At 37.0% G+C, this 26,615-nt stretch overlaps 2 protein-coding genes across 5 annotated transcripts in view; both read right to left on the bottom strand.

Moving 5' to 3' along the window:
- LOC107309859 (amphiphysin) overlaps window positions 1-26,615 on the bottom strand; it is a 99,039-nt gene that overhangs the window by 13,953 nt on the left and 58,471 nt on the right. For 3 of the 4 annotated variants that reach the window (XM_015855003.3, XM_032442549.2, XM_085537647.1), the window contains exons 5-17: window positions 24,690-24,785; window positions 24,004-24,111; window positions 23,504-23,589; window positions 21,618-21,693; window positions 20,611-20,693; window positions 17,715-17,853; window positions 16,120-16,248; window positions 13,608-13,715; window positions 10,433-10,456; window positions 8,855-8,878; window positions 6,198-6,230; window positions 5,220-5,270; window positions 2,762-2,878 (exon numbers count right to left, since the gene is read on the bottom strand). In XM_015855003.3, the coding sequence (XP_015710489.1) occupies window positions 2,762-2,878; window positions 5,220-5,270; window positions 6,198-6,230; window positions 8,855-8,878; window positions 10,433-10,456; window positions 13,608-13,715; window positions 16,120-16,248; window positions 17,715-17,853; window positions 20,611-20,693; window positions 21,618-21,693; window positions 23,504-23,589; window positions 24,004-24,111; window positions 24,690-24,785 (1,074 nt within the window). The remainder of the gene's footprint in view (window positions 1-2,761; window positions 2,879-5,219; window positions 5,271-6,197; window positions 6,231-8,854; window positions 8,879-10,432; window positions 10,457-13,607; window positions 13,716-16,119; window positions 16,249-17,714; window positions 17,854-20,610; window positions 20,694-21,617; window positions 21,694-23,503; window positions 23,590-24,003; window positions 24,112-24,689; window positions 24,786-26,615) is intronic. The other variant, XM_015855004.3, reaches the window with a different exon arrangement.
- LOC146761856 (uncharacterized) lies at window positions 6,608-8,777 on the bottom strand. The gene has a single exon (XM_085537648.1). It carries the CDS (start codon window positions 8,525-8,527, stop codon window positions 6,746-6,748), a length of 1,782 nt encoding a protein of 593 aa, XP_085393774.1. The 5' UTR covers window positions 8,528-8,777; the 3' UTR covers window positions 6,608-6,745.

Genomic DNA, 26,615 nt, shown 5'->3' with positions numbered 1-26,615 from the left:
TGAAAAATTGATGTGATGAGAGGGATATTATTATTTGAAACTGAAATCAATTGGTGGCTAACACACTATATCTTTTAGACTGCATTGTTTGGATTTTACATACTACAGAAATATGGAATAAAAACAGTTTCCGTGTGCAATGTCCATGCAAGAAGGACTTTTTACCATGGTTTGCTTCAGTTCTTCTGGTCCATGTGGTGATTCTGTCCCTTTAATTATGAAACATTTTATTATCTGTAACCAAAATAAGAATCAATGGTTGCCAGCATCTATCAGAAATTTTATTTGCTCTGTGGCATCAATGGACCAAGACCAGAACATGTAATAAGATTCTATGTAGCAATTATGATGAGCTCTTGGAATGAAGTGTTTGGCAATACTGTTCAGGCAGATTATGAAACTATAAGTAACAGAACCCAAAACTTCTAAGCAGGGAATTGTACTCTATCCTCTGGACTACTCTCTCCTCAATTTAAATGAAAGCCCTACCAGAAAATTTACTCAAAGCTCCTGCAATAGCTAATGAATGCCATGCATTCTGTGAATTAATGTGGTTTGACAGTTTACCACAGAAAAACGGTGCTGATTAGTGGCTGTCACCACAAACTTGAAATTACTAAAATCAATAAAAGATTCCTGTCAGATATATGTTATAAATCTCTTACTACTCCACTTTTAACTAAGTCATCATTCATAAAGTGAAGGAATGCTGAACCGCTGCTGAGAAATGACATATTTTCATATTTTGCAACTCAGTGAAATTTTCCTTAGCTTTGATCACGGTTGTCATTAATCCTAATGTTCAAGACTCTTCTTTGCAAGTCCAGGAAAGCAATACTGGAATAACAGCCCCTCAGAGCCAAATGAATAATGATTCTACTTCCGAATTTTTAAGAAATCAACATTTAGCTTATTCTCCTAGACGTCTCTTCCAAATTGGTAAAGACAACTTTGTATTCTAAAGGTGACAAAAAATGAAAATAAACCTAGTAAAAACTGTCTGACTTAATGCCTATGACTTTCCTCCTGAATTGCCACTAAATTGCCCACGTCTCACACTGTCTCTCTCTCCCCACTCCCAATAGCTCGGCCAATAGCACAGACTGAGAATGCCTCAGCAACAGTCAGGCAGCAAAACAGGTCATGAAAAAGGCCAATGAATGGATGAGTGGTGCTGCACACCCCAGCCTGTCACTTAGTTAGTGCCTCATACAATGAAGATTTTAGAACTTTGTCTTAGTACAAGGCTGGTTTCCTTTTAGAAAAAGTACTTCCATCACAATTTGTCTTTCCTTCATGAAATCCTTACAGAAAAAAAACAAAAAACAAAAGAACAAAAAACAAATTCAAACCATACAGAAACAACCTTTTAAGCTCCTTTGATATCTGTTCTTCACTTTATTTACTGCCCCTCAGCTACTAGATCTTCTAACCAATGACTGATGTCCCATCCTTCCTCTACTCACTATCCTTTCTTTCTTCTTTATTCCAAACCATCAAATTTATTCCATCTAACCATGAAGGATTTTCAACAACAGTCTGACAGAACAATGTGCTTCAGATAGACAGTTTCATTGCATGCTTTACTACAGAGCTGACAAGTTATTACAGTGATTTATATCAACAGAAAAGAGAACACACATAAGGGAAAAGCCTGAGCTCTGCAGACCATGGGGCCTTTGTTTGAGTATGTTATTATAGGAGGTCACTTGCTCTAGTGTTTGCTATGGACGTGAACAAGAACTAAATTAAAATTAAACATACTCAATATTCAATTTTTAATTAGAATCAAATCTAATTAATAATTCTAGGGAACACAATGGTATTGCTTTCCTCTAACTGTTATGCTGCTGCTGCCACAGGTAGGAATCCACAGCGAATAGGAAGGATTAGACAAAGCTCGGGATCATCCTCCCTCTCCCTCAAAGTTCTCCAGAGTAGCATGCCAAAAACTATCCCCACTTCCATCTAGAACATACTGTTTTTACTCTGTTAGGAAGATAGGAGCAAGGGAGAAATGATAACTAGGTGGGTGCTGCAACTAAAGCTCAGCCTGCCTTTCCATATCATTCAAATTTGATATCAGTTTTTAATCCAGTGACACAGTTGGAACTAACAAGGCAAAATCATCTATCTGTCTTTGAAAGTTCTTTAAACTACAGTTGTACTCCAGAACCTCCTGCTGAAGACAGTTTGTGTGGTATCATGATTGGCTGTTGCAGTGATCCAGCACTATCAGCAAACAAACAACCTGACACTGGTTGAGTGGGGCTTCATACCATTTCCAAGCCACTCCTCAGTTCTGTTTGTATGCTTTTCTAATGCTGCTTTCCGATGTGAATGACATCAACCAACCTGTGGTCAGCAATAAACATCACAATCAGGCTTGTAGTGCCTGAGCTATTGCCACTAGCAGGAATGTGAAACACAATCAGCTCCACAGACCGATCCATGCAATGCTATAGTATCTGCATATCTGATAAGCCTTTTGTTGATGCTCTGCACTGACTTGTTACTGCCTGTGAAACCACAACCACTCAGGTGAACTTCCAGATAAAATGCCAGTCTTAAGAGGAATGACATTTTAGGACCAAAAGTAGAAAGTGTTGCTGGAGAGGCATGCTGTGACACAGCTGGGTGCTGAAAAAACTAGCCATGATGAGTAATGGAGAGGATGGCTGAAATACAGCAGGCACATTCACTGTGATGAGAGATGGCTCAGATGAGGCTACGAGATGGACATGGGGGACAGATCACTCACCACAGCCTGCTCTGTTGGCTCATCTGGCTCAGCAGGGATGGCCTCCTTTTCCACAACAGCAGCAGTAGGGGGTTCCTCGACCTTGAGTTCCCCAGGTGGAGCTTCTTCAGCCTCAGTCTTTTGTATTATCGATTTTTAAGTAAACAGGGGAAAAATTACAAAATCACAGAATTTTAGGGGTTGGAAGGGACCTCCAGAGATCATTGAGCCAGAGATCTGGGGAGCCCAGAACTGGACACAGTACTCCAGATGAGGCCTTACCAGGGCAGAGTAGAGGGGGAAGATCACCTCCTTCGACCTGCTGGCCATGCTCTTTTTAATATACCCTAGAATGCCAGCTTTACATTACTAATTAGCATCTACAGAGCATCTTCATCCCCAAAGTCCTGTACATAAACTGAGTCAGTCCTATATGCCTCTATTGCAAAGGAAAAGAGTGCTTAGCTTCTCATGTTATTGAAAGCAGCAGCAGAAATGAGGGAGAAGCAATCAGTTTGCTAAGAAATGCTCTAGAAAGTGAGGGCAAAGTGAAGAGTGTCCCAAATTATGACTTCAAATATGATTTTTTAAAATTATCCCATCCTTCTAATTCCAATTGTTTTCAGACAAAATGGTCCTTTCTCTGTTGAAAGTAGGAAACAATTTGCAGACTCAGATTGTTTTCACATATACATAGGCAAGTACTGACTGCATGAATTCTGACAGTGTGAAAATCATAGAATCACAGAATGGCTTGAATCGGAGGGGACCTTAAAGAGCATTCAGTTCCAATCCCTCTGCTATGGGAAACCTGCTAGATCAGGATGACCAACACCCAAAGGTACCCAGAGCTTCTCTGGGCAGCCTGTTCCAGTGCCTCACCAACTTTGGAGTTAAAAAAAAAACAACAAAAAAACTCATCCCTGGTTTCTTTTTAATGCTCATTTCTTCCTGAGATCTCAATCACCTACAAAGCATCAGCATGTTTATCACCTGTGCTTCTGGAATTCCTGCCCTTTAAAATTCTGGCCTATGCTTGTTTTTTAGCAAGTGTATCTAGTAAACATCACCAGTCCTGCAAGATGTTCTGTCCTGTAGCAACACAGCTCCCAGCAAAAGAACTATTTCTGCTAGAGACATAACCTTGCAAATACATACACAGTAAAGGAGAGAACTGCAAGCTATGCTCAGCATATTCCATTTATAAAGATGGCTGACTCAACCAGATAAAATAACCCCAGTAGATTAATTTGCCATGAACAAATTGCTCAGCATAATATGAGCCTCAGAAGCTATTATCTGCTTTGCAGTTGATAAGATGCAGATGGTTAGAATGTCTTCAGTAATGAAGAGACAGCTTCCGTGAAATTCTTAAAAATACTAAAATCTTTTCCCTGATATTTTTCAAAAAACAAAACAAAATAAAAAATGCCACCACCAAACCAAAACATATCCTTTCAATTCTTTTCTTATATATTCCTTTGGCAGGCTTATTTTTAATGAGGTACAGAGAAGTCTGCCTAAGCAAGACCTTCAGGATTTGGCATAGAATAAAGAAACATTCATTATATTATACCACACTGTGCAGAAGTCTGTCTTGTGTGATAATACCAGTTCCAAGGAATTTGACAAAGAAAAAACATGATTGAAATGAGAAACAAAAGATAGATTTACCCCAGCTAAGATGGCTAATGAGTTTCCTGGGGATTAATATTGGAAGAAACTTTCAGGCTTAAAATCACAGGTAATATGTTATAATGCAGATTGAACTGATGTTCTTTGTGTCACTTGTGGACAGTCTTTAAACTACTTACCACATTCGAGCTACAAATAAAAATACTAAAAATTCTCTCACAGTATTCAGTAACCATTCTAAACACAGACACCACAAGAGGCATACAAAAGTCACATTAAATAATATTCAGTAGCACTCTTCTGCTCTTACGTGACTGTAGTGTTCACCCAGTAATGATGCTACTCCATATCCTTAATTCAGGCCAACCACAGACAGTAATAGTAACTAAGAAACCACCAAAGCATGATCACTTTCAACAATATTGCCACCCCTTAAAAGACTGTACCTACTATTAATAAAATGTGCAAGATAGATAAAGCTGTAGTAATATTAGAGGAAGGTATACCGACACTACATTTGAGCACTTCCTTGCTGTACATTAGACCACAGTACTCATTCTTGCTGTTATGCTGACTATGCCTTCAAAAATTACAAGTATATTAGGGCATCCTGTTTTTCTTTTTTTTTTTTTTGCAGTGCTATCCTTGTGAAGGACTTTCAGAAAGTAAAGATTTACAGCTACAATGGCACACCCACCTATTCTTTTAGGTTAAGATTTCGTGAATTAGAGGATGGGAAACACCCATATTTTTGTACAAATAAGCAAATATTTTTGTACAAAGAAAACAAACAGTACCCTTTTTTTACACAACATGTAGAAAGGAAGTAAAATCCACCACTTACCAGAGTCTCTGTCACATTCTCATTTGATTGCACTGTAAATGCGGCGGTATCCTAGATATAGAAAATAAAAACAATGAAGCAACAATATTTGTCATGGGATGTATCCTAGAAAGACATATTTTTCGTGGCTTACTCAGGCATAACTATCAGTAACTGAATTTAGATGGAAAAAAAGATAATCTAAATAGGTATGAATATTAATATTAAAGACCTTGCTTCTTCAAATGTGTTCCATGATTCTAAAATGTTTTAAGTTATTCAAGTCAGTGAAGAATCCATTGCTGAGCACAAGTGAATTGCAGGGACTGGATGCCCAGTTTTTTTGTGTGCATATCTAAAAAATGTTGTACAGAGTACGCTATGGGTAAAACAGTCTCTGAAAGGCTGCTGGAATTTAAGAAGGCCCCAGATTACCTGCATTGTCACCTGTGATGGTGGCCCTGGAATTTGAGAGTGTAAACATGTACTGTACTGCTGCAGTGCCTCCTGCAGATTCTCAGCATTATCACAGCAGTAAATAACTCACATTTAATTCTCAGAGTAAAACATATTTTAAATGAAAACAAAGCTGCAGAAACAAATAAGGCTCATTTCATATACAAAAGCATTAATACTTAGAGTCTCTGAACATGTGTGAAAGCTATGAGGAAGCCAGGATTTTGAGACTGTTAAAAAAATCCAAAAAAGAGAGCAATAAAAATATGAATCCAGTTCTTTAATATAGAAAATAAGAAGACAGTCCTGCTAAGCTAGTAGGAGTTTTCCAATTAAAGTCAGTTAGGCCAAGAGTGCCAAGAATACTAGCAATCTTCTAGGAACATCTGGGAATACTTTCTGAGGGCAAACAAGTTTAGGATTTGTGTCAGCATGACATTATTGTGCAGCTGGTCTGTACAGCAGAGTTTTCAAAACTGTGCAGATAGTCTTAATCTCTTCCCAACAGAACAGAAAAAAACTAAAAATTTGCTTGTTTCTTACCTGTGCAAATCCATTAAAAGCATTGCTGGATGCCTAAGTAGAAGTGAAGATCAGAACAAATTATCATTTGTTTACTAACTGAGAACATGGATAAAACATTTCTACTTGCAAAATAAAAATAGGCCAGACATTAAAATAAATAAATAGTAATAATAACAAAAGGAAGGGCAAGGCAGAAAAGATACTTGATGACAGTGCTATTTGATAACAGATTTCACAGGCTTAAAGAGAACACCAAAATGAAAAGCGGAGTGATTTAAGTATTTCTATAAAAAGAAAAAAAGACTGTAGATGCATTTAAAATTATACATATGAAGTATAAAAGCTGTGAGACACCACGTGCCTTCACAGTGTGAAGCTTCATTCACCTTTTTGAAATGCATTTTTGTCAGCCTGCTTCATTACATGGCTGAAGGGCACCACATTATGAACAGCTGAGCGACAACTTTTAGAAAAAGAACTGCAAGGGCTCAGGAGGGGTAGCGGGAAACACACAGATGGATTGGTTTTAAACGACAAGGCTATGCATGACCTAAGGAACTCTTTGTCTAGACTAGGCTACACACTGGGGTAGGTACCTCTTCTTTATCAGCCTCAATTTCCTGGTACAACAATCCATATCTCCGGTTAGCAATTTCATCTTCAGATAAATCTGAGTTGTTGGTCTCATTGTCTTTAGGACTAGTTGAACTCTCGGTGCTAGCATTTCGGGAATTTCCCATTTGAAACAGAGCCACGGGTCTATCTATCTCATTGCTAAGTCCAGTATTGCTAACGCTTTCCTGCTCCCCAGGCAAACCTTGTTTTATTGGTTCCTCCTGATTTTTATTGCTTGTGCTTACACTTACTTCTCCCCAGACGTTATCATTCCCTCCCAGGTCCTGTGTAGACCACTTATCACTAATGCCTAACCAAGCATTTTCCATGTTACCTCCCTCTGAGTCTTGCTGCTTGGGGAAAAAGGGCCAATTATCCAGTCCATTGGCTTGGCCATCTGACATATTAGAAAACCCCCAGGAATCATTATTAACTGTTGGATCCCAGTTGGCCAGCCAGGGGTCTGTTTCCAAGGTTTCAGTAATACCACTGCTATGAGGATGCTCTTCAGTGGCTGCTGCTGCTGCCCTACCTGTCATTTGGTCTTCTCTATGATCTAGGCCAGGATTACCACAGATTGTGCTAGCAGCATGAGGTGTTTCAAGCATTGAAGCCCATTCTTGAGGGCAATCTTTATCAGCAGCAGCTTGACTTTCATTGGTGGCACTACCATTTGGGAGGATGCTGATACTACTGTCTTCGGCTTCTTTACCAGACTCTTCTGCACTGAATAATTCAGCATCACAAAGAACATTTCCAGTATTTGTGTGGTTCTTTTCTGCATGGTCAGTGACCATCCCATTTATACCCTCTGTGGATGTATTCTGTCCAGTAACATTGTCAGCTTGGTTTAAGCCATCCTCAAATATCATTTCATGGTCCTGATTCCAGATACCAAAGACTCTCTCAGATTCATTGCCAGTGCCTTCTGTAGTTTTACAGCTGCCCACTACTACTTTGTTCCCATCTTCCAACTGTGTGCTCAATAATGGTTTTTCTGAATCTGTTTCCTCAATGGCATTTACTCCTTTGAATTCTTTTTCCCTAGGAATTTCTAGATTAGCAACACTATCTTTTCCAGCTTCCCCATTGCTAACTTCCAACTCATGTAGATTGTCTACCTCAGTGCTGACTGCAGTTTCATACTCTGACTTAGCTAAGCACTTACGAAGCTCTGCCTCAGTATTTCCTTCCATTTCACCAACTTGCTCTTCCATTTCCTCCGTACTTTCTACCTCCTTGTAGTTAACAGCTCCATTCTCTACCTTTTCACTTGGCTTGACACCTGCCCACAGAGATTCTTCTTCCTCGTGCTTTTCCTCTTCCTTTTGCACATCACATGGGAGGGGTTTATCCAACAAGCTATCAGTTGCCAGGATAGGTGTCTCAAAACCAGTTATGTTCTCTAAATGCTGACTGGTTGCCACATCTTCCCATGGGACATTCTTAGCATCCAGCAGGTCCTCCAGCGAAGTCCTCTGGTTTTCACTTTCTGAAGCAGACCCTGGTGCAGCATCCTCCTGCTGACCTACAGCAGGCCAAACACTAGCAGGTAGAATACCCATGGATTCATTTGAGGTTTGCTCTGCCCCAGGGAAAAGCAAAGAACCGCCTGTAGTAATTTCCTGGCTGACACTGGGTGTGCTAACATCTAGGCCCCAGTTGAGTGAACCTAGATCAGTTTGGGATCTGTTAACATCTTCTGATGACCCACTGTTTGGGATTTCCTCCATGAGGTTACACAGGGAAAGACTTTTTGAAGAATCAGGCTTTAAGCAGACAGAAAAGCAAAGAAAAAACACAAGATGAAAAAGATAAAGGCGGACTTGATGAGAAAACACAAGATTTATATTTTACTAGAGTAATTTTAATTTAAAGAATGAAAGTGACTAAATTAAGCAGTTTAAGGAAAAGCTATGTGGCTTGTGACATTTGGAGGCAGTAGACTGCAATCTAGAAGAGCAGCATTGATAGACAAAACAAAAAAAACTATATATTATGTCACATTGATTAAAGCATGCATATAAAACAGCTGCAGTTTCAGGTAGAAGTTTGCTTACCGGCTGCACCAATTCACTTGTTGTCTGTATAGAAAAAAACATTTAAACAGAAAACGAGAATACAATTTTTGTTGTTGTTGTTACTAGAGCAGCAGTTCTTTAATTAATTAATTATCTGTTCTCTAACTAGCAGCAGTTACCAAACTGGTGGAGGGGCGCAGCAAAGGATCCTTTCCTGCCACTCCAGTGAAGACTAAAGACAGACTCCTGAATTTAAGCCTTCTAGCCACTGGACTACATTAGAAAAGGAGTTCTACGGTTACACTGAATATTTATCACACCTTGCTTTCCTCTGAGACCCACTGACTTTTTTACCACTGGTACTTTCAGTAGAAAGGAGGAATCATTCCATGACACAGTGAAGAAGGAAGGAGGCAACACAAGTGGTGACAGTAGACAGCTCTGATACTCCATCACTGTGCCATGAAGAAGCATTTACAGCCTCACACACACACTGACATCAAACCATACAGCCAGCTATCATTACCACCACTTTGAAGGGATACAAATGCTGCAAGAAAGATCAACAACTATTCTGTTCTCAGAATTAGGAAAAAAACTGGAGTAGCCTTGACTTCAAATATTTGGCTGTGAAGCTCGATAGTTCCTTTTTTCACTAGGGGAAATAGGAAAATAATTATATTGCAGAATATATATCTATATTAACATGCTGTAAGAAAACCTGTGAAAGGGAGAAACTGATAGAGATATGTAATATTAGTTTAAAGTTATTAATTTTGACAACATTGAAATTTTGGCTAGTCTGCACACATGACTTATTTTTGGACTTCTTTTAAACCATACCAACTGAAAGAGATGAACACTTATAATACACATCACATATGCTGTATGCTCACAAGATAATGCTGCAAATCTGAATGCATAAGAAGCATCCACAGATTTCTGTGCTACATGAATTTGCAAAAGGTCAAAAAAGGTCTTTAATGCTCCATGCCGAGTCAACCCAACTATCTTCATGACATAAAGGCAAAAGAAATCTCACAAAGATTAGGCATTTTCTTCCTGCAGATTACTGTATTTGATTAGACAGCAGGAGGTGGAAGGAAGTATTTCCTAAAGCAGCAGTTGCTTTTGTGAGTAAAAAGTTCACTGTATGCAAACTATGAAATGAAAAGAAGAAGTCAAATTCTATCTTCACTCCCGAACTGTGAAAAACAGGTGCCCATTGGGTTAAAATCCTACTGATTAAAGGAACTATGTCTTCAGATAATTAAGAGAGGTAGCTAGCATACATTTCTAAACTCTAAAAAGTACATAACAGATGTGAATAAAAGCAGCAAACCCTTAGCTATATTGTGAATACTATTAGCCTGATTTCAAACATGATTTATGTTTTGTAGGCCAAGCAACAGTGATTCTTTTTTTTTTTTTTTTCTTTTTTTTTTTCTGTTTGCTTCAGTAGATCCCAGGTGGCTTCATATACTTTAAAGTACTTGTCATGGTCTATAAATTCTTTATCTTGGCTTTTGCGAAAAGTGTTATAAATCTGAGTTGAGAGTATTACAAAATCTGATGCACAAAAATATCCCAGTTCACAGTGATAAATGTCAGTCTTACCGTCCACAGATCCCATGGCAATGTCTGAAAAAGGAGAGGAAAAAAGATGCATTTAGAAAAATACTGCTCATATATCGCGTGTTTGATATGCTACATAACTAACATGAGAGAAGAACATATAAATAAATATATTTATAATATGTATATTTTGTATTTCAGTGCATGTGCAAATATTTGCAAAATATGATTTTTGGTTAAGTAGGATGAGCAGTATGTGGTGGATTGTGTTATTTTCCAATTCAAAGCAGTAGTTGTTTTCCAATGGACTCATCCCACCAGGTATCTGAATGATAAGTACAGTCTGAACTGATGATTCTGAACAACATTCAACAGGTACAGGAGTGACTGCAAGGTATAAGCTTTAAGAAGCTCACAGAGGTCAGCATTTTTAGCCAGTAAAGAAATGATTCTGCTATCTACTGAGAACTTATTCAAGTTCTTAAACACAAGGAAGGAAAACTACTTTTTGGAGAAAGAAAACAAGGGTGTTGATCAATGTTTTCATTTTCTTGTCCAGTCTGTTAAATACTCGGTATTAATGACTTTTCATCAGAAGAATTGAATGGAAATGAAAATGAGTGAAATGGACAGACAAAGGAAGAAAAACAGGCATCAGGTTTGTTTTTTGAATGTTCTGAGATACTTTGAAACACATCTATTACATTCACATCTAAGTTAAAGTACATGAAAGATAAAAACTAGAGATATTCATAAAGTAAAATGTAAAATTGTTCCTGAAACATTTTCATATATTTAATGTTACACCTAACATTTGTTAAGAGAAAGGATTGCTGCATTTTTCTTTTTTTTTTTCTTTTTTTTATGACTACAGAATGGCTCTCTGAACAACCTCTGCTTTCACTTTCACAAATAAAAGACACAGTAATAAATCATTACTCAGATTTATAACAAATTAACATCAACATCCATTTTTCATACAGTTTAATTTTGTTTAAGCCCAGGTATATACTTCCTCTGTGCTGGTGTAACTCACAAGTGTACCTGCTTACTCTGGCATAACCTTGTTAGATGAATATTCCAACTTTAACACAAATTAATAGCTCTTTTCTAATAGTCTTAACTGATGCAAACCTCAGTCATCCTCCTGACTTTCAGGGAAAGATACTGCTCATTTTAATTTCTTCATCTTTTCTTTCAATGCTCACAAGACAAGGGGGGAGGGGGGGGATATACTGAAGGAAAGGTGAAACAGACATAGCTAGGAGGTGAGGATCAGCCACATTTAGAAAGGAAACTTCTGAAGCATTCATAGAAACAGAAAAGCAAATGAAGAAGGGCAGGCTAAAGCTCTTTTACTGTGATCTGATCACGGTGGCAGAGGAGTGGATGAAAGTAATTAAATGATCAATAAGGAGGTCAACCTGGTCTCCCAATACAGACAAATCCTGCCTTCAGTTCATTACTCCAGCACAGTTTTCTGAAGGGAAAATATCCACATCTGAGGCAAAACCAGGACACATACAGAAAAGACACTAAAGACTGACTTAATCTTCCTGCACAGGGGTCTCCAAATACTACAATCATCATTCTAAGATCTCACTGCAATGATGCTGTCATATCCAGTGGGACTGAAACTAGACTGTAGGGCTGTTCTCTCTTTGCTTAAAGACATGGTGCTCTGACTCATCCACGCACTCTTGTGGTTGTTAATCATTTTTTCTCATGTATACTTGTTGAGATGAAAGGTGAAAGAAGAGATGGAAGGTGCTCAGTGAATGCTTCCTGTGTACCCAGATGAAACCTTATAATTTACTTTTCTACATTTAATTATATTCAGTATTGCATGGAACAGATGAACTTAAAACATTTTTCTTTTTTCATTAGAACAATAAACTCAGCAATCTGTATAGTAGGATGTCAAGACAAACAGACTCTGCCACAACAGCTGATTTTCTGGGAGGTTTAATGATTCTGCTGCTCTCATCAGGCTTTTTCCAGAGAAGCTGAAAGGGCAGAGTTAGCAAAGGCAAAGCAAGAATTTTCTGTCACTGCTGAGTGCCAAGAGATCATTTCTTTTCTTTTCTTGTTTCCAGAAAGCAAGAAAAATAACATGATGCACAAAGCCTCTCTTATAATTAAATACTCATAGCAAAAAACAACAAGAAACTTCTGTTGATACTTGGAGTGCTGACAGAGATCTCTAACTCATTAGAGATCAGTACAGATCTCATTATATAACTAGAACTGTATACCAAATAAGAAATTAATTAACTGAGATCAAGGACTTCCTCAGCCTTAAAGCTCCTTGTCTGATCACTCCTTTCCTAGTGCTGCATTACTGAACAGCTTATTAGTCTTCTCATGTATTGCAGTACAAGCAAGGTTAGTGATAGACACAGGGATAATAGGTTTTGCTAACAGTGCGTTAATATTACTTCCTTGTCTGTGTACAATGCAGAGCTACAGCTATGCTGGCCAGGGAAACTACCATAGTTATCAGCCCTAAGGATAGTGGGGGTGAGTTCTAGATCTTAAAATAGCAGATGCCAGGTGCTTTATGGCAGGTCAAAGTAACTTTCATATATGCTTTTTTTTCTTTTCCTTTTTTAACATATTGCTGGGAGAAACTACTGTGGCAAATATTATTGTAGAACACAGAACTCTTTAACACAGCAACCTGCAAGGGGACATGCTATTTCATTCTTTCACTTTTCAGGAGATTAGGTCTGAAGTAGACTTATGGAAGCAAAACCACTCAGATCATCTCTCTTGCTTGCTAAAGAAACTCCATCACAGCAAGCAATTACATGTTGACCCCATATGACCTAGGTCCCCTGACATCTCTTTCCAGGCATGATATGTCAAAGCTGGGTCAGGCAAAATCTCAGGAAAAGAGGCATCAGATGATTATAATATTACCAATAATAGTTGTTCTAAAGTAACGGCATGCCAAAGACAAAGCTGATGTACCAGCAACAATTCTCACTGGCAGACATCTGATTTTATCACCTGAATATTTCCTCTTTTTTCAGTACATTATCAAGCACAGGGTTAGTGAAGAAGAAAGATATATGGGTGACAGGAGCTCCTCAGGAAGGTCAAATGTTTCAGACACAACAAACACACTGCTCTTTAGTACATCATGCAAACCTTTGCTAATAAACACGGGGATTTGCATTTTTATGCTGTGTCCGTCTCAAAAGTAAAGGGATACCTGAGACATGGGTGAATGAGTTACTCCTGTTGATACAGCTTCTGGCTTGAAAGGGTCGAAGTCCAGATCTAGCAAAGATTCCTCTTTCTTAGTTTCAGGAATTTCATTCTGTTAGAAGAGAAAAATAACCCTTGAAAAAAAACAAACCCTCTCAAAAGTGGTCCCAGGAAACACAATATTAAAAGGCCCAAGAAAAACAAAAAGCAAACAAACAAAAACCCCCAGCAGATTTTCAAGCTGCAGTGCAAGCAAGGATGAGAGTAAACCCTGAAGACTTTCCTGAACTTTTAATCTTATTTTTATGAGCTTCATTTTTACGATGCCTTTGTTTTCTGCGTAGTGCGCATTTGCCTTTTCAGGCTAAACAAATTGTAGCCATCTTGAAAAAAGTGCCAAGTATTCACTGTTTGACTGCAGAGGCCACTTTAAGTGCTCTGAGTCAGACACCAAAATTAAAAAAACTGTATAAATTCTATCTGGTGTCCTTACAATTTAATGTGTGAATCTCTTCCCAAATACAAATATTACTCATAAGTCAATATAGGAGGACATAAATGCATTTGAATTAAATTTCAGTTCTGAACATAAATCAGAATTCAAATTTATTGGTGCACTTGGCACTAAACTGTAGGAATAATCTCATGTAACTAAATAGATCTTGGTACCTTGATCTGCTCTTACAAAACTGGATTACACAACAGAACCTTTTTTTGTTTACAATTAATGAATTAACCAAGGCCTCTGAGGTCACTGTAAATGTCTATATTGGTTCAATGGACCACAGATTTTTCCCTCTGCAAATTAACATGAGCAAAAAATTACCATGCATCAATGCAAAATATTATTTTTAATCAGTGTGAAATTATAGCTGATAAATATCCTGGGCACACATCTTAGTAACAAGGCTAGTTCTGTCTGCTGCTGGTTATTCAGTGTTTATTAAACAGCGAGAGAAGCTTGCTCTCAATGTATAGAATACGCAGGTCATTATATATCATGAATTAGAGATCTATTTTCAAACTGTTCAAATTGTAAATAGTACCACTGGATATAATTTGTACACATACATTCATATGTAGTCTCACATGGGAAAGGTAAAACAGAGTCAGACCAAAAGGGCAAACAGTCCAAACCATAGCCCCTGACTATGGCTGACGTGTGAACCAGGGCAAGGCTGCAAGAACAGATCAGTCGTAAGTAAAGCAATGCCAAGAAATAATTGGACTCCAAATACTCCATTCTGAGCCAAAAATGGCTGTAGGGTGGGAGATTTGGAATTAAGGCAGGAGAGCAGCTCCATGGAAAGGGATCCAGGAGAGGTGGTTGATGGCTGGTTGATGATCCCCCCCATTATTTTCATGGCCCTAGTGATGCTGACGCTTATGCTGCCAACATTATGACTCAAGACAACAATGAAATCAGACTGCAGCCCCCTTCCACAAGGGCCAAGCAGTGTCTGTGTATGTACTTCCCAGTATGGGAGCTGCCATAATTCGTTAATTGTGTGGGAGCTTATTTATAAATAACTCTTTGTTCTTCCAAATATATACCTATGGAATAGATAATAGTGCCATATGTCCTCTCCAAATCACATGCTCAGATTCTCTGAAATATTTTTTTCATTGCTACACCTGCATTTTTGTGTGTTGTCAAAATAACTAGTACAAAAACAAAAATTCTTGTGAAAATAAAACTTTGTAAGCATTCATCATAAGATCTAGATCTGCATGTTTCTTCACATTTTGTCAGACATAGGCTAGGATTTTGAACCAGAATTACAATAATATAAGTGGTCCATTATTAAACAACCAACAGTTACCATAACTGCATGAAGGCTGAATAACTAAATGCAAATTATACAGACTTATTTTCCACAATTCTGGGTTCTGTTTGTTCTATGCAATTATTTTAAACTTCCTAGTTTAAAAATAATAAAATAAAAGTAATTCTGATCACTTCTTAGTTGTGTTCCTATTAATCAAAACCAAACAAATGATATGTAGTTGGTGTAGCTTTTTACACCTGCAAAGAGTTGATTAAAAGAGCAAAGCACACCCCAAATAGGTTTGTATTTTATATTTTCTGAGGAAGAAACAGAAACAACCAAGGACAAGATGTTTGGGATTTAAAAAAAAAAATAAAAAAAAATCTTAACTGGTGATTGTGATTAAACCTGATTTTAGTTAACTCTCAACTGTAGTTGCAATTCATAACATTTTTTGTCAAGTATCTCACCAGGAAATCTCATTTCTCATTTGAAAAATCTGTTGGTTTTTTTTCCCCCCACCCATACACTAGCAATTCTGTGCCTTCATAATGACTATTTAAGACGTGTTCAAAGATAAAATACTGTTTGTGAACCTTTGAAGACAGTAGAAAAGGGTCACTGTGTCCCTGCCTTCTACCAGAACTCTTTGCCTCACTCTCTGTTGAGGTCAGCCATACATCCTTAGTGTTGGAGAACTTCAGGTGATTGCAAGGCTGTACCCATACACCATCCTCTTAAGCTTACCTGTGATGGAGTTGTCACATTGATTTCTGGGACAAAGTTGTCATCAAAGAGGTTAATGATGTTCTCCTGTTGCAACTCCTTTGTGGGTGTGAGCTTAGGCAGTGGTGGAACAGGAGGACCTTTCCTCAGCTAGACAGACAACAAAAATATCACAGACTAGTTCAGAGATAGATGAGAGAGATTTAAGATAAGTCTAAACAGCTTGAGTTAGGTTTTTGTCTCTGCTACTTCCCCTTAAATGTAGGGAAAAAGAAATGGAATCAAAGGAACTTTTTGGCTGATCATCATCAAGTGTCTTGAAGGAAACACTGCAGGAAAAGCAAAACAACTCTATCCTTCAAACTCAAGTTTTAAGAATTCACACAAAAGCATTTCTTGGATGAATTCATTCTGCTCTGATGGGAATACAGTGCTGTGCACTTTATTTCCTACACAGCACACTGTTGGATGAGCAACACCACACAGAATCAGGTCTTTTCAGCTTCTTAAAATCATTTCATTATATCTCTGTGATTTTCTCCCTTCCTCTTGCTATCTTTTAAAGCCTACTTAATGCTAAGAACACACCACAGCTATGAACCACTGCACCTTAAGGTGCTTAGATCACTAATTCCCTCTGCTCTCCAGAGATTCATGTAACTATGACAAATGTGTAGCTTGGATTAACACTGATCACTGGATATTTTTTTAAATCATGTAAAAAAAAAAAAAAGAAAAAAAAAAAAGAAAGAAAGAAAATTTCTCAGATGATGCAACATCAGTAAGACTAAACTGAATTTTATCCAATAAATGTTCAGCCACCAGGACATCACAGTTTGTAAGACCAAAGAAAACAGGTGTGCTCACATTTTCTAAATGCATAAAAATCAACACAGAAGCTATGTCCCATTTTGAAAACATCAGCAACATCAACATAAGTCTTGTCTTTGATGCTTTCAGAAAGTATCAGATAAAATTTTCACGGTACAGAGGATGCCCTTCATGAAACTAACAATTTCACTGATACCAGGAAGAACAGAAATGACTCTTGCATTGTCAAACTTCTCAATCTAGTGTTGGTAACAAATAATAAGCCTTTAATATCAGTAATTATATCACAGCAGTATTCAAACTAGCTCTGTTATTTCCTGTTTCAGAGGGAAATCCATGTTGGCAGACCAGCAATACTCCCTGGCTAGGTTTTTGCTTGTTTTTTTTCCCACAGTAAGTACGAATTTGACCAAGGCTGATGGGGTATGTGTTGAAAGGTGTTGAAATTCATGGGAGTTCTTGAAATGGATTTTTCAAGTTATCATTTCTGGGTCTTTAGAGACTGTGGAAGTTTTTGAAGTGTGTTTTGCTTAGGCACAACAAATGCCTCCAGTTCACCAGCTAGTTAAATTTTTCCTAATTCTTATTTATTAAGAAAAAAACATTTTCTATCCATGACACAGAGCTGAACAGCCACCCGATGACCCATATAGAGCACAATGAAGCCAGTGGTCTCCCCACTGTTTCTCAGTCCCATGCCTAGATTGAAAACATCACTGTATACATGATCACAGCTGTCATTTACTTTGCAACAGGTCAGTTTCTTTTGTTGAGCTTCCACTTACCTGTGTGGGTGACTTAGGCCGGGCGGGTGCTGGAGATGCTGGTGCCAGCATATGATTGGGACTAGCAGTAGGGCTAGGAAGAGGAGAGACCTCCTCTGGTGGTGATGGTGTTTTTGCAATGCGGAGTGGACCTGAATCACTGGACAAGAATCAAAGTAATGGTCAGGACATACATATAATGGTAATTTACTACCTTGACAATTTGAATAGTTGAATGCCAGTGAGCACAAAAGACGATATTCAGTAGAGATGAACCAAATCATTCTAAAATCATAAAAATTAAAACTGTGATTATATAGAATCAAAATTCAGCGATCTATAGTTTCAAATGATGTGTCAATTGTTTAGTGACCTTTATTTTTGGAACATCTTCTGCAGCTGTTTACCTGATCATTATAACTCAATTTCTGCTTCTTTTTCTTTCTTTCTTTTTTTTTTTTTTTTTTTTTTTTTCCCCTTTTTTTCTAAATTTGAAATGATGTTTTATGTATAAGTTTACAACTATCATAAAATGGGAGCTGGCATTACTGCCTTCATTTCACACAGTTTTCAAAATAAAAGGCTTTAAAGATAAAAAACCCAGAAGATGATATGCCAATGAATAATGCAAATAACATCAAAAGCTTAGGAACTTTAGGAAGGTTTCAATAAACCAAAACGCAACCAAGATTATGATATACCTGTACTTATTTAGATGGACGATTCACCACAACTATAAACAAGCAGTAGTCAAGAGACTTCAGCAGAGCTCTGCTAATACTAAGAAAAGATCTGATGAAGTCCTGTCCCGTAAAAGGATTTGTTCTTTCTGTGAAAGGACCTGGTGCAAACACTGGTACATAGTCAGCTACTTAGAAATGCTGAAAGCTTACAACTCAGGGAGACTATAATCTACAGCATTCAACAGCCACATTACTTGGTAAGAGAAGAGTGAGTCCTACACATATTTAGCAAGAACAGAAGCACTACATGATGAAGGGAACCACACCATAAACATGTTCCTAGCACAAGTGCAAGAAAAAGTAATTCCTTGGAAAGGGCGAAGTTCAAACTCACCACCTCTTTCTGTGGAAATATTAAAGAAGAAAAAATAAGCAGTTATTAAGAAATTTCTTTCCTAGGTACAATATTTGTCTTCAAGATAGAAAATTTATTAGTAATAATATTTATTCTTAAGATGGTACTCTATTTTTATATGGTACTCTAAAGGAAAGATAATGTATAATGTTAATTTCTCATGTATTTAAAAAGGGAAACTGTGTAACCTCAAAAAGACTAATTCCTGAGTAATGTTGTAGAGAACTATCACAATAACAAAACTCAAAATTTGTCAAGAATTTCACATATGCCTCTGTGAACAATACACCAAAAATACTGTACTGTATATGAACAGTTTATCTTAGAGAAGCCTAAAGCAAAAAACACAAACAGAAAAACCCACCATTCAAAGCTGATGACCTATAACATTCTCATTTCGGACACAGTGGAGATCAAATGAAATAATAACATAATAATTAAAAAATATTTATAAAAAGCATTTTTAAATAAGAATATCACAAAGCATTAATCCATGCCTAGCCACTTGCAGCTAGAATCCTATTATTTTTCTCTCTCGTTGAAGGGAAGAAAAATTCAGTGGTTACAAGAATGTGTGCATGCTGGGCACAGTCTAAGAGACATACATGGCCAAATACTTGTTTATTACAAAAATGACTTTAAGTTTTCCAATATTATACTATTTTTTTATCCCATAACAATATTTTATGAATGCTGTATGGGAAATGTAGCCATCCTACAGGGCCTGGAAATGGTGAGTTGTCAGCTCAGGGAGTAAGTGTGTATGATCACAAATTAACACTAACCTAATCTAATACAAAAATTTTGGACACATTCTTAACATCATAGCTCTAAATTTTGCAATAAGTTGAAAGCTTGAGTATTTTTTGTCCTTTTAAATGAGATCAAAAGAAATATACAAATGTCAGCCATATGTTTGAGGCAGATGTTGTGCTCCTGGACAGTCTTTATCATTGCTAATGTGAGCCTGGATTGAGGGCAAATTAACGGTAGCTGTAACATTGTTCTGACTGCTTCTGGATGAGCTAGGATTGGCTTGAAATTTGGGATTTATGCATTCACTCTAATTATCACTATATTTTGACAAGCAATACTTTTATAATTAGTCTTTTCTGCCTATCATTATTACAGCACTGAGATCAAATTCTGACAGAAAGGCTTTGTTCTTCCCAAGTTAAAAAATCAAAAATAGTGCACTGGCTTCCAATGACCCTCAGAAAGCACTGATATTAAGCTTTCTTGGTTTTACTTTTATTTTAAGGCAAGATTGATCTTGGAAGTCATTAAAAATATGGCATTTAGTGACATTCTTTTTACTTTGGCTTCTCAGCTTTTACTATATACTTGGATCATGTTTCCTGACTTTTCCCCACAAGCAGAAGAGATAAAACATGACATAGAAAGGTCAAGATTCTCACCTAATCACATGTCTTTAGGCACTAAAAACACATCTAATATTAAAAGGCTTTCAAAATAGTCTGAGAGTTAACAATATTGCTGAAGACTAAAAACTTAAGAATAAACAGAGTACACACTAAGATGGTACAAACTGGTATTCTAGGCTACAGTGAAACCAGGTAAATTGCAATAGCTGAAAATATGGCCCTTTTTTTTTAGAATGGAAAATAAGTAGGTAATGAAGAAAGTTTCACAGCTTTTCTTATGTTGGAAACAGCTTCAACCAAGGGTACTTTCATCTACCTTCTTGCATGAAGAAACCCAATAATTGAGTTGTACAGCAAACACTATATATTATGTAGGTGCTGAAATCCACAAATCATACTGCAGTGCAATTCACTAAAATAAGAAATAAAGTCACCTTGGTGCCCCTTGAATGGTGAAGGCCTTGTCTGCATGCTGATCTCCCAGCTTCGTCATCACTTCATAGAGTTTGTGACATAGCTGAGAAAATAAAAACACTTGTCCGAGTTTAAATAAAGCATTATATCTGTGATTAAAAACATGGGTGATAAATCTGGTCTGCTTACTGCTCTGATTTCTTTAAAACTGTTAACAGTTCCTTCCAAAAAATAAGCAGTGCTATACATAACAAATGTCTAAGTGGAAACCTATTGAAATGCATTAGGAATGTTCTCAAAGACAACAGTTTTTCAAAAAAATAAATGCAGACTTTCAGGGAACACATTTATAAATGTGACTTAGTACTGTCAGCTTTCTGATAGAGAGAGTTACCTAAAGTTTGAAGAAATGTGTAGCACAGGTGATTCATGTTCTCCCCTCAAAAGTCTGTCCTTAACTCAAGTGGGACTTTGGTCAAGCAAGTTTTCCATGCCACCTGGCTTCCTGTACGCAATAGGCTACTATAGATAATGCACTACCAATTAGTAAGGTATTTAATGCATTCAGAAGATCCTTATTGAAATTGCTGTATTTGCCTGATAGTGACAGGTCTAATGTTGTATTTCTGACAATGTATATAATGGTCCTGAAGGGTATAATTGACACATTTCTTATGTACTGATTAAAGCAATGAGATGCTTAGGAACTGGACATGGAAAAATGCTGTAGGCAAAGTATGCAAGGAAGAATGGAGAATGTATTAAAATAAAAGTGCAGTTTAATGTTGCAACAGCAATATTGTTGCTATTGCATTATGGACTGTTTTCTAAAATTGCATGGGTTACTTTTTTCATAAAGAGAGTACAAAAAAGGCAAGTAGTAAACAAAATGAAGATTATAGAACACATCTGGATCTAGGGCAACTTTTGATCTGTGCTGCTGCTAGCTTTTTATTGCTGTGTTACATTTGTTTGCTGTTACGCATAGCACATACTCCAGTATACATGAGATATTCATTTTACTTACTAAAGCTATTTCCTTGTGAAACTTGGCTTCAAGGCTGGATACATTTTTGAAGGTGTTCACATAAAAGCCAACTCGCCTATGGAGGATGGCACAGGGAAAGGAGAAAGAGAATAAAGGATGGAGATAGCAGAGACACAAAAGAAAATGATTTTATTTTTTTCCAGATCACAAGCAGAAACCTTGATTACTATTCTCAGCAAAGCATGACACTGGGTTGAATGCCAAAACTTCAAACTTATTTTTTCCTTACTATTTCTGTTTGTGTTTCACACTGCATAGAGCAACCAAGTTGCAAGTAGCCCACAACAGGGGGCTTCAGCTTGCTGAAGAGCATCCAGGTGACACTAGGTGTGTTCTGGGACAGCTATAAGGTATCCTGCTCAGTACTGCCCAGAGGTAAATGTCTCATGCTTAATCCACCCTAATGAAATGAATCCTGAAACACATGCATATGAAGGAAATTAATTTCTAATACAGACATTTTCCCACATGCATTCAAAAATCTGCTCTCTCAGGGTGAGTGTTTATATGTCCTTCATACATTTTAAAAGTAAGGGATATTGTCTTAGGTTATGAATTATTCTTTCTCCTATTTAAAACTTTCAAGTGCAATTTCTCCAAGCTTTTACTAGCCAAAATTGTCTTTGGCATAAGAATAAGCTTGCAGTATGTCAACACAATAAATCTTTTTCTTCCTGAATAACTGTGATATCTAAAAATAGGACCATGAAAGCATTTGCTACCTAAAGCACAGTTTCTAAACTATGCATATTGCTAAAATTAAATTTTATCTTTCTCTGAGACAAGTTAGTGGGGAACATATATTGAAATAAGAGGGCCTTTACTCTAAATTAATAATATGCAGTTCTATCTTTTGCAAGCCCGTAAAACAAGTATCTCAAAGTGCAAAGAAGATTTTAAACCTGAACTTGATAGAAATACAGCAGGAGAACTCTCTAGAGATCACAAATTTAACAGGAATTAATTTAGATGGCAGAGAAGACAAAGTATACTTTGGTAATTCACAACACACTTTCACTCCAGACTGTCATTTGTTAAAGAACACAGTACACTAATGAGATGCTTATTTCCATATTGCATTTGTTCTCCTGCTCATTTTGAGTGCATATTCTGTATAAATACAGTGCCTGGTTAAACATCCCAAAAAAATGATCAATTCCATCAAATGCCTTTACATAAAGAACATGTTCAGCATAAAACTACGAAATGAATGTTCTGAAGTAATTATAAATAAATATTATTTTTCCTTTCTTATCCTGCTTTGGTAGTACTTTATAGAAGACTGAAAACAACAGTTGCCATTAAATCTTTATACCTTTGTAAATGTCTTTGCTTTGACACATCTTACAGAAAAATGACATAAAGACAGAACCACTGCAAATCTTCTGGATCAGTGTGTGACTGCTCTATATGGTTGTTCTTGACAGCGGATATATTAGATCCTTTATCAACAAGTGGCTCTTTTTTTTTGTTGTTGTTTGTTTGTTTCTTTGTTTCTTGAAAGGAACAGGTATCTATGCATCAGAGTTTCTGAGAAAGGTGATGGCAGCAGTGGGTTTTAGTCATGACTGGCTATTCTGTGCTCTACCACAGTTCTTTATCCAGAAAAATGAGATATTTTTGCACCATATAACAAAATATGACAAAGAATCTTAAGTACTGAGATGATATACTGAAAGAAATAAGCATAAATACATTTACAATAAATACAATAATTTTCTATCATTATAAGGCATTTTCCCTGTAACTATTTCAAAAGATGACAGATAGGATTTCAAGGACTTTGTACCAGCTTGTTAAAATCCCCTCATTCCCTTTTCTTGGTCTTCCTTTAGGCCCTTAAGGTAATATCTGCCTAGGCTTACCGTGACCACAGAGATGGCAATTCTTCTTGCAAATCAGTGTTAAACTCTTCAAACACTTTCTGTGCTTTTTGAAACTCTTCTTCTGCCTAAAACAAAAAAAAAAAGGGTGACTTCTTCTATCACTATAATACAGAGTAAAACCTGGAAGAACTGTTTCTGTCACATGGTGGGATTTCTATTTATTTATTTATTTATTTTGGTGACTCAATATGACTTTTATTGACAAAGTGACTTAGTCATAAACAACAAAGGCCAACACGGGGCTTGCTGTCTCCCAGATCACTTCAAAAGATAAAGTTAGCATTCAAACAGCACTTGCTCATAAAATTGGCTGTGTTCCCTCCCCATCCACCAAAATACTTAAAATGCTTCTATCCTTAAGGATAATTTCTACTAGTTCTAATTCTGAAAGAAGAAAAAGAAGAGAAACTTTGTGATAAGACTCTGCACAGAAGTGGAGTTCTCACAGTTGTAAGCCAGCATCCTTTCCAGTGCACTACCTTGGTAATCCTGCCTTCATCTTTTCTCTTGGAGCTCTGCAGGGCTTCTAGATGATGCCTTGCACTGTCATAGTCCACTAGCTTTCTGCTTCGTTTTGCAATACGTGTCTATACAGAAGCAAAAATGAAAGTCAGTACAACTCACTTCTTTTTTTTTTTTATATCATTTTACCTATGTAGTTTGTATTCTCCTTCATCTGCCATTCAATACCATCTTACTATAATATCACTAGAGAACACTGGCATGCAAAAAGAGAGAAACTAACAATCTTATTTTATATAAGAAATACATATACAGATGGTTTGGAAGGCTGTTCTGTGGGTGTGCTGAGGTATCAATGTTATGCAAGACTTATCTCATTCTCCAGAATAAGTGGACCTGTTATACTCAGGGGAACACTGCCCTTTTACCTTATATACAATGTGCAAATTTAATGAATAGTTAACATAGTGTTTTTATAGTAGGAAAAATGCATAAAATGTAGTTCTCAATACAGTTGCTCTGATATAGAAGTTGGATATAATACTGTAGGAACTTTTAACATATAATAGGAATTTTAATTTAGCTGCTGTAATTCTCTTGCAGCTAAGCAAATGTCCTTCTGTTTTTTATTCCTGATGTAAATGGCAAAGGAGATGACTGGTGGTGTTTACAATTTCTCCTCTATAGGTAAGCATTACTGTACTTTGATATCAGGAAATTGTCCTAGATATGTATCCAAAGTCAACAACGATCCATCCACAAGTTTTTGATGGAAGTCCTCCCAGAGTTCATCACATTTCTGTAAAGACAGATTGAAAGAGAAATAACTTAACAGTTTAATTCCACTTCAAATGTAGGGAAAATATGCACAATAATGGTGCAGATTAATGTTTCAGAAGATTTCAAGTGTTCCTTTTAATGGCAATTAATCAATAGCTTCAGCTATAAATTAATAAAAAATATGCACCTTGGTACTGCAAGCTTTAATTAATTTAAAAAAAAATTATTTCAAAAATTAGGTATTTTTCTTCCATTTTTTCAGATAATAAATGTTTTAAGAAAATAAGGGTATCATGTATTCAAGGTCTTCCTCAGGATTTCAGAGTCCTGAGGATTACTAGTGCAGAATCTGAAGTGGCTCTAGCATTGACTATGCTCACTGATGATAAACTTTCCTTACAGGGGAAGGAAGGACAACTAAAAATTTAAAAGAAAATAGAAGAAAAATTAAAAAGTGAGTTTCTCATCAATGAGTTTTGTAAGCTTAGTTTGGGGTTTTAAATTTGGGTTGTCCTGTAGATGGACTCGATGTTTGTGGGTCCCTTTCAACTTGGGATACTCTATGATTTTTAAAATAAAACTTGTGGAGACTCACCCTAAGAAAGGTCCATCCTTCTACCCCACAACTTTTGTCTCATTAAGGTGTATCTGATGAAATGACTGGTTTACAGACTGAACTCTACCTTCCACTCCTAGGAAAACTGGGATTACAGATCTGAAACTTGCCAATAAGCAAAACAAACAATTCCAGAAGCTATAGTAGTTTTTCCCAGTCCTCTTTGCAGCTTCTGGGCAGCTTCCCTTTGTAGCTTTCAGTTTTTTAGAACATGCTAATGTAGCTGATGTGAGAAGGAACCTAGGGACAGTTGGGTGCAATTCCTTGCCAAAAGCAAAATCCTACTACATAGTTACATGGCTCCAGGTCGTGAATTCTCAGTTAAGCAAGTCATTAGCACATGTTAAACATCCTGTTCCCCTTCTCTCCTTGCATATTTCGAAATCACTGAATTTTTCTTTGATGGGAGAGAGGCTAAAGGGAGCTATTATCCTCAAGTCAAGTCCAGAAAGCTATTCCCTAGTGTTTACTTTATCATAAGTCACCACAGGGCACATTGCAAATGCTGTGTGATGTCAGCATTCAGTTCATTCATTTTCTACTGTAACAGAGTCCCTAAGGGATTATTGCAATCCATTAATCATACTCATAAAATACCTCATTTATTAAGGCAACATTTAACCTAAGAGGATATAAATGGCATGGTATCTCTTTTTACTTTTTTGGAAGTTCAGTTCTTTTAAAATAAAAAATGTCATGCCTTCAGCAGCAGGAAAAGGTAGAAGAAGGCAACCACAGAGAAGAAAGCAATCATTCAGCTGATTTAGCAAGACTGCTTTATCTTCCAGATTCTTGTTTACCATGTTATTCAGGAGGCCTTGCATACTGAGCATCACATGGTTTAAAATTACTTTGGTACTGTTTAGCGCTTCCTTGTCACCACCAGCACTTCTGGTAACAGAAATCCCTCATAATTAAGGATTTTTAATTAGGCAATTGAGAGTACCTTAAGTTAGACTCCCCCATGTCTTATAGAAAAGCTATATTTCTCTAATCATCGGAGGGAGCTAGATAAGGCTGAAGAGAAAAGCACAAACTTGTCCATCAGATGCTACGAGGTCCAGTTCTGGTCATGCTGATGCTGACCTCAGCAGGAGCTTATGCCAGCTACTTTGTAAAACTGACAATGAAAATAGGGCTTCTAGTAAGGAGGAGGTACGCTTCACAAGACCATTAATTTCTCTGCTAAGAAATTTTGATTTATCACACAATATATGATTAAGGGAAATTTCA

Source organism: Coturnix japonica, chromosome 2 (assembly GCF_054131305.1).
Source record: "Coturnix japonica strain WE chromosome 2, WE-NBRP24, whole genome shotgun sequence".
Lineage (NCBI taxonomy): Eukaryota > Metazoa > Chordata > Aves > Galliformes > Phasianidae > Coturnix > Coturnix japonica.
Note: the sequence above shows the minus strand (reverse complement) of the source record. Positions and strands in the feature narration are given on the sequence as shown.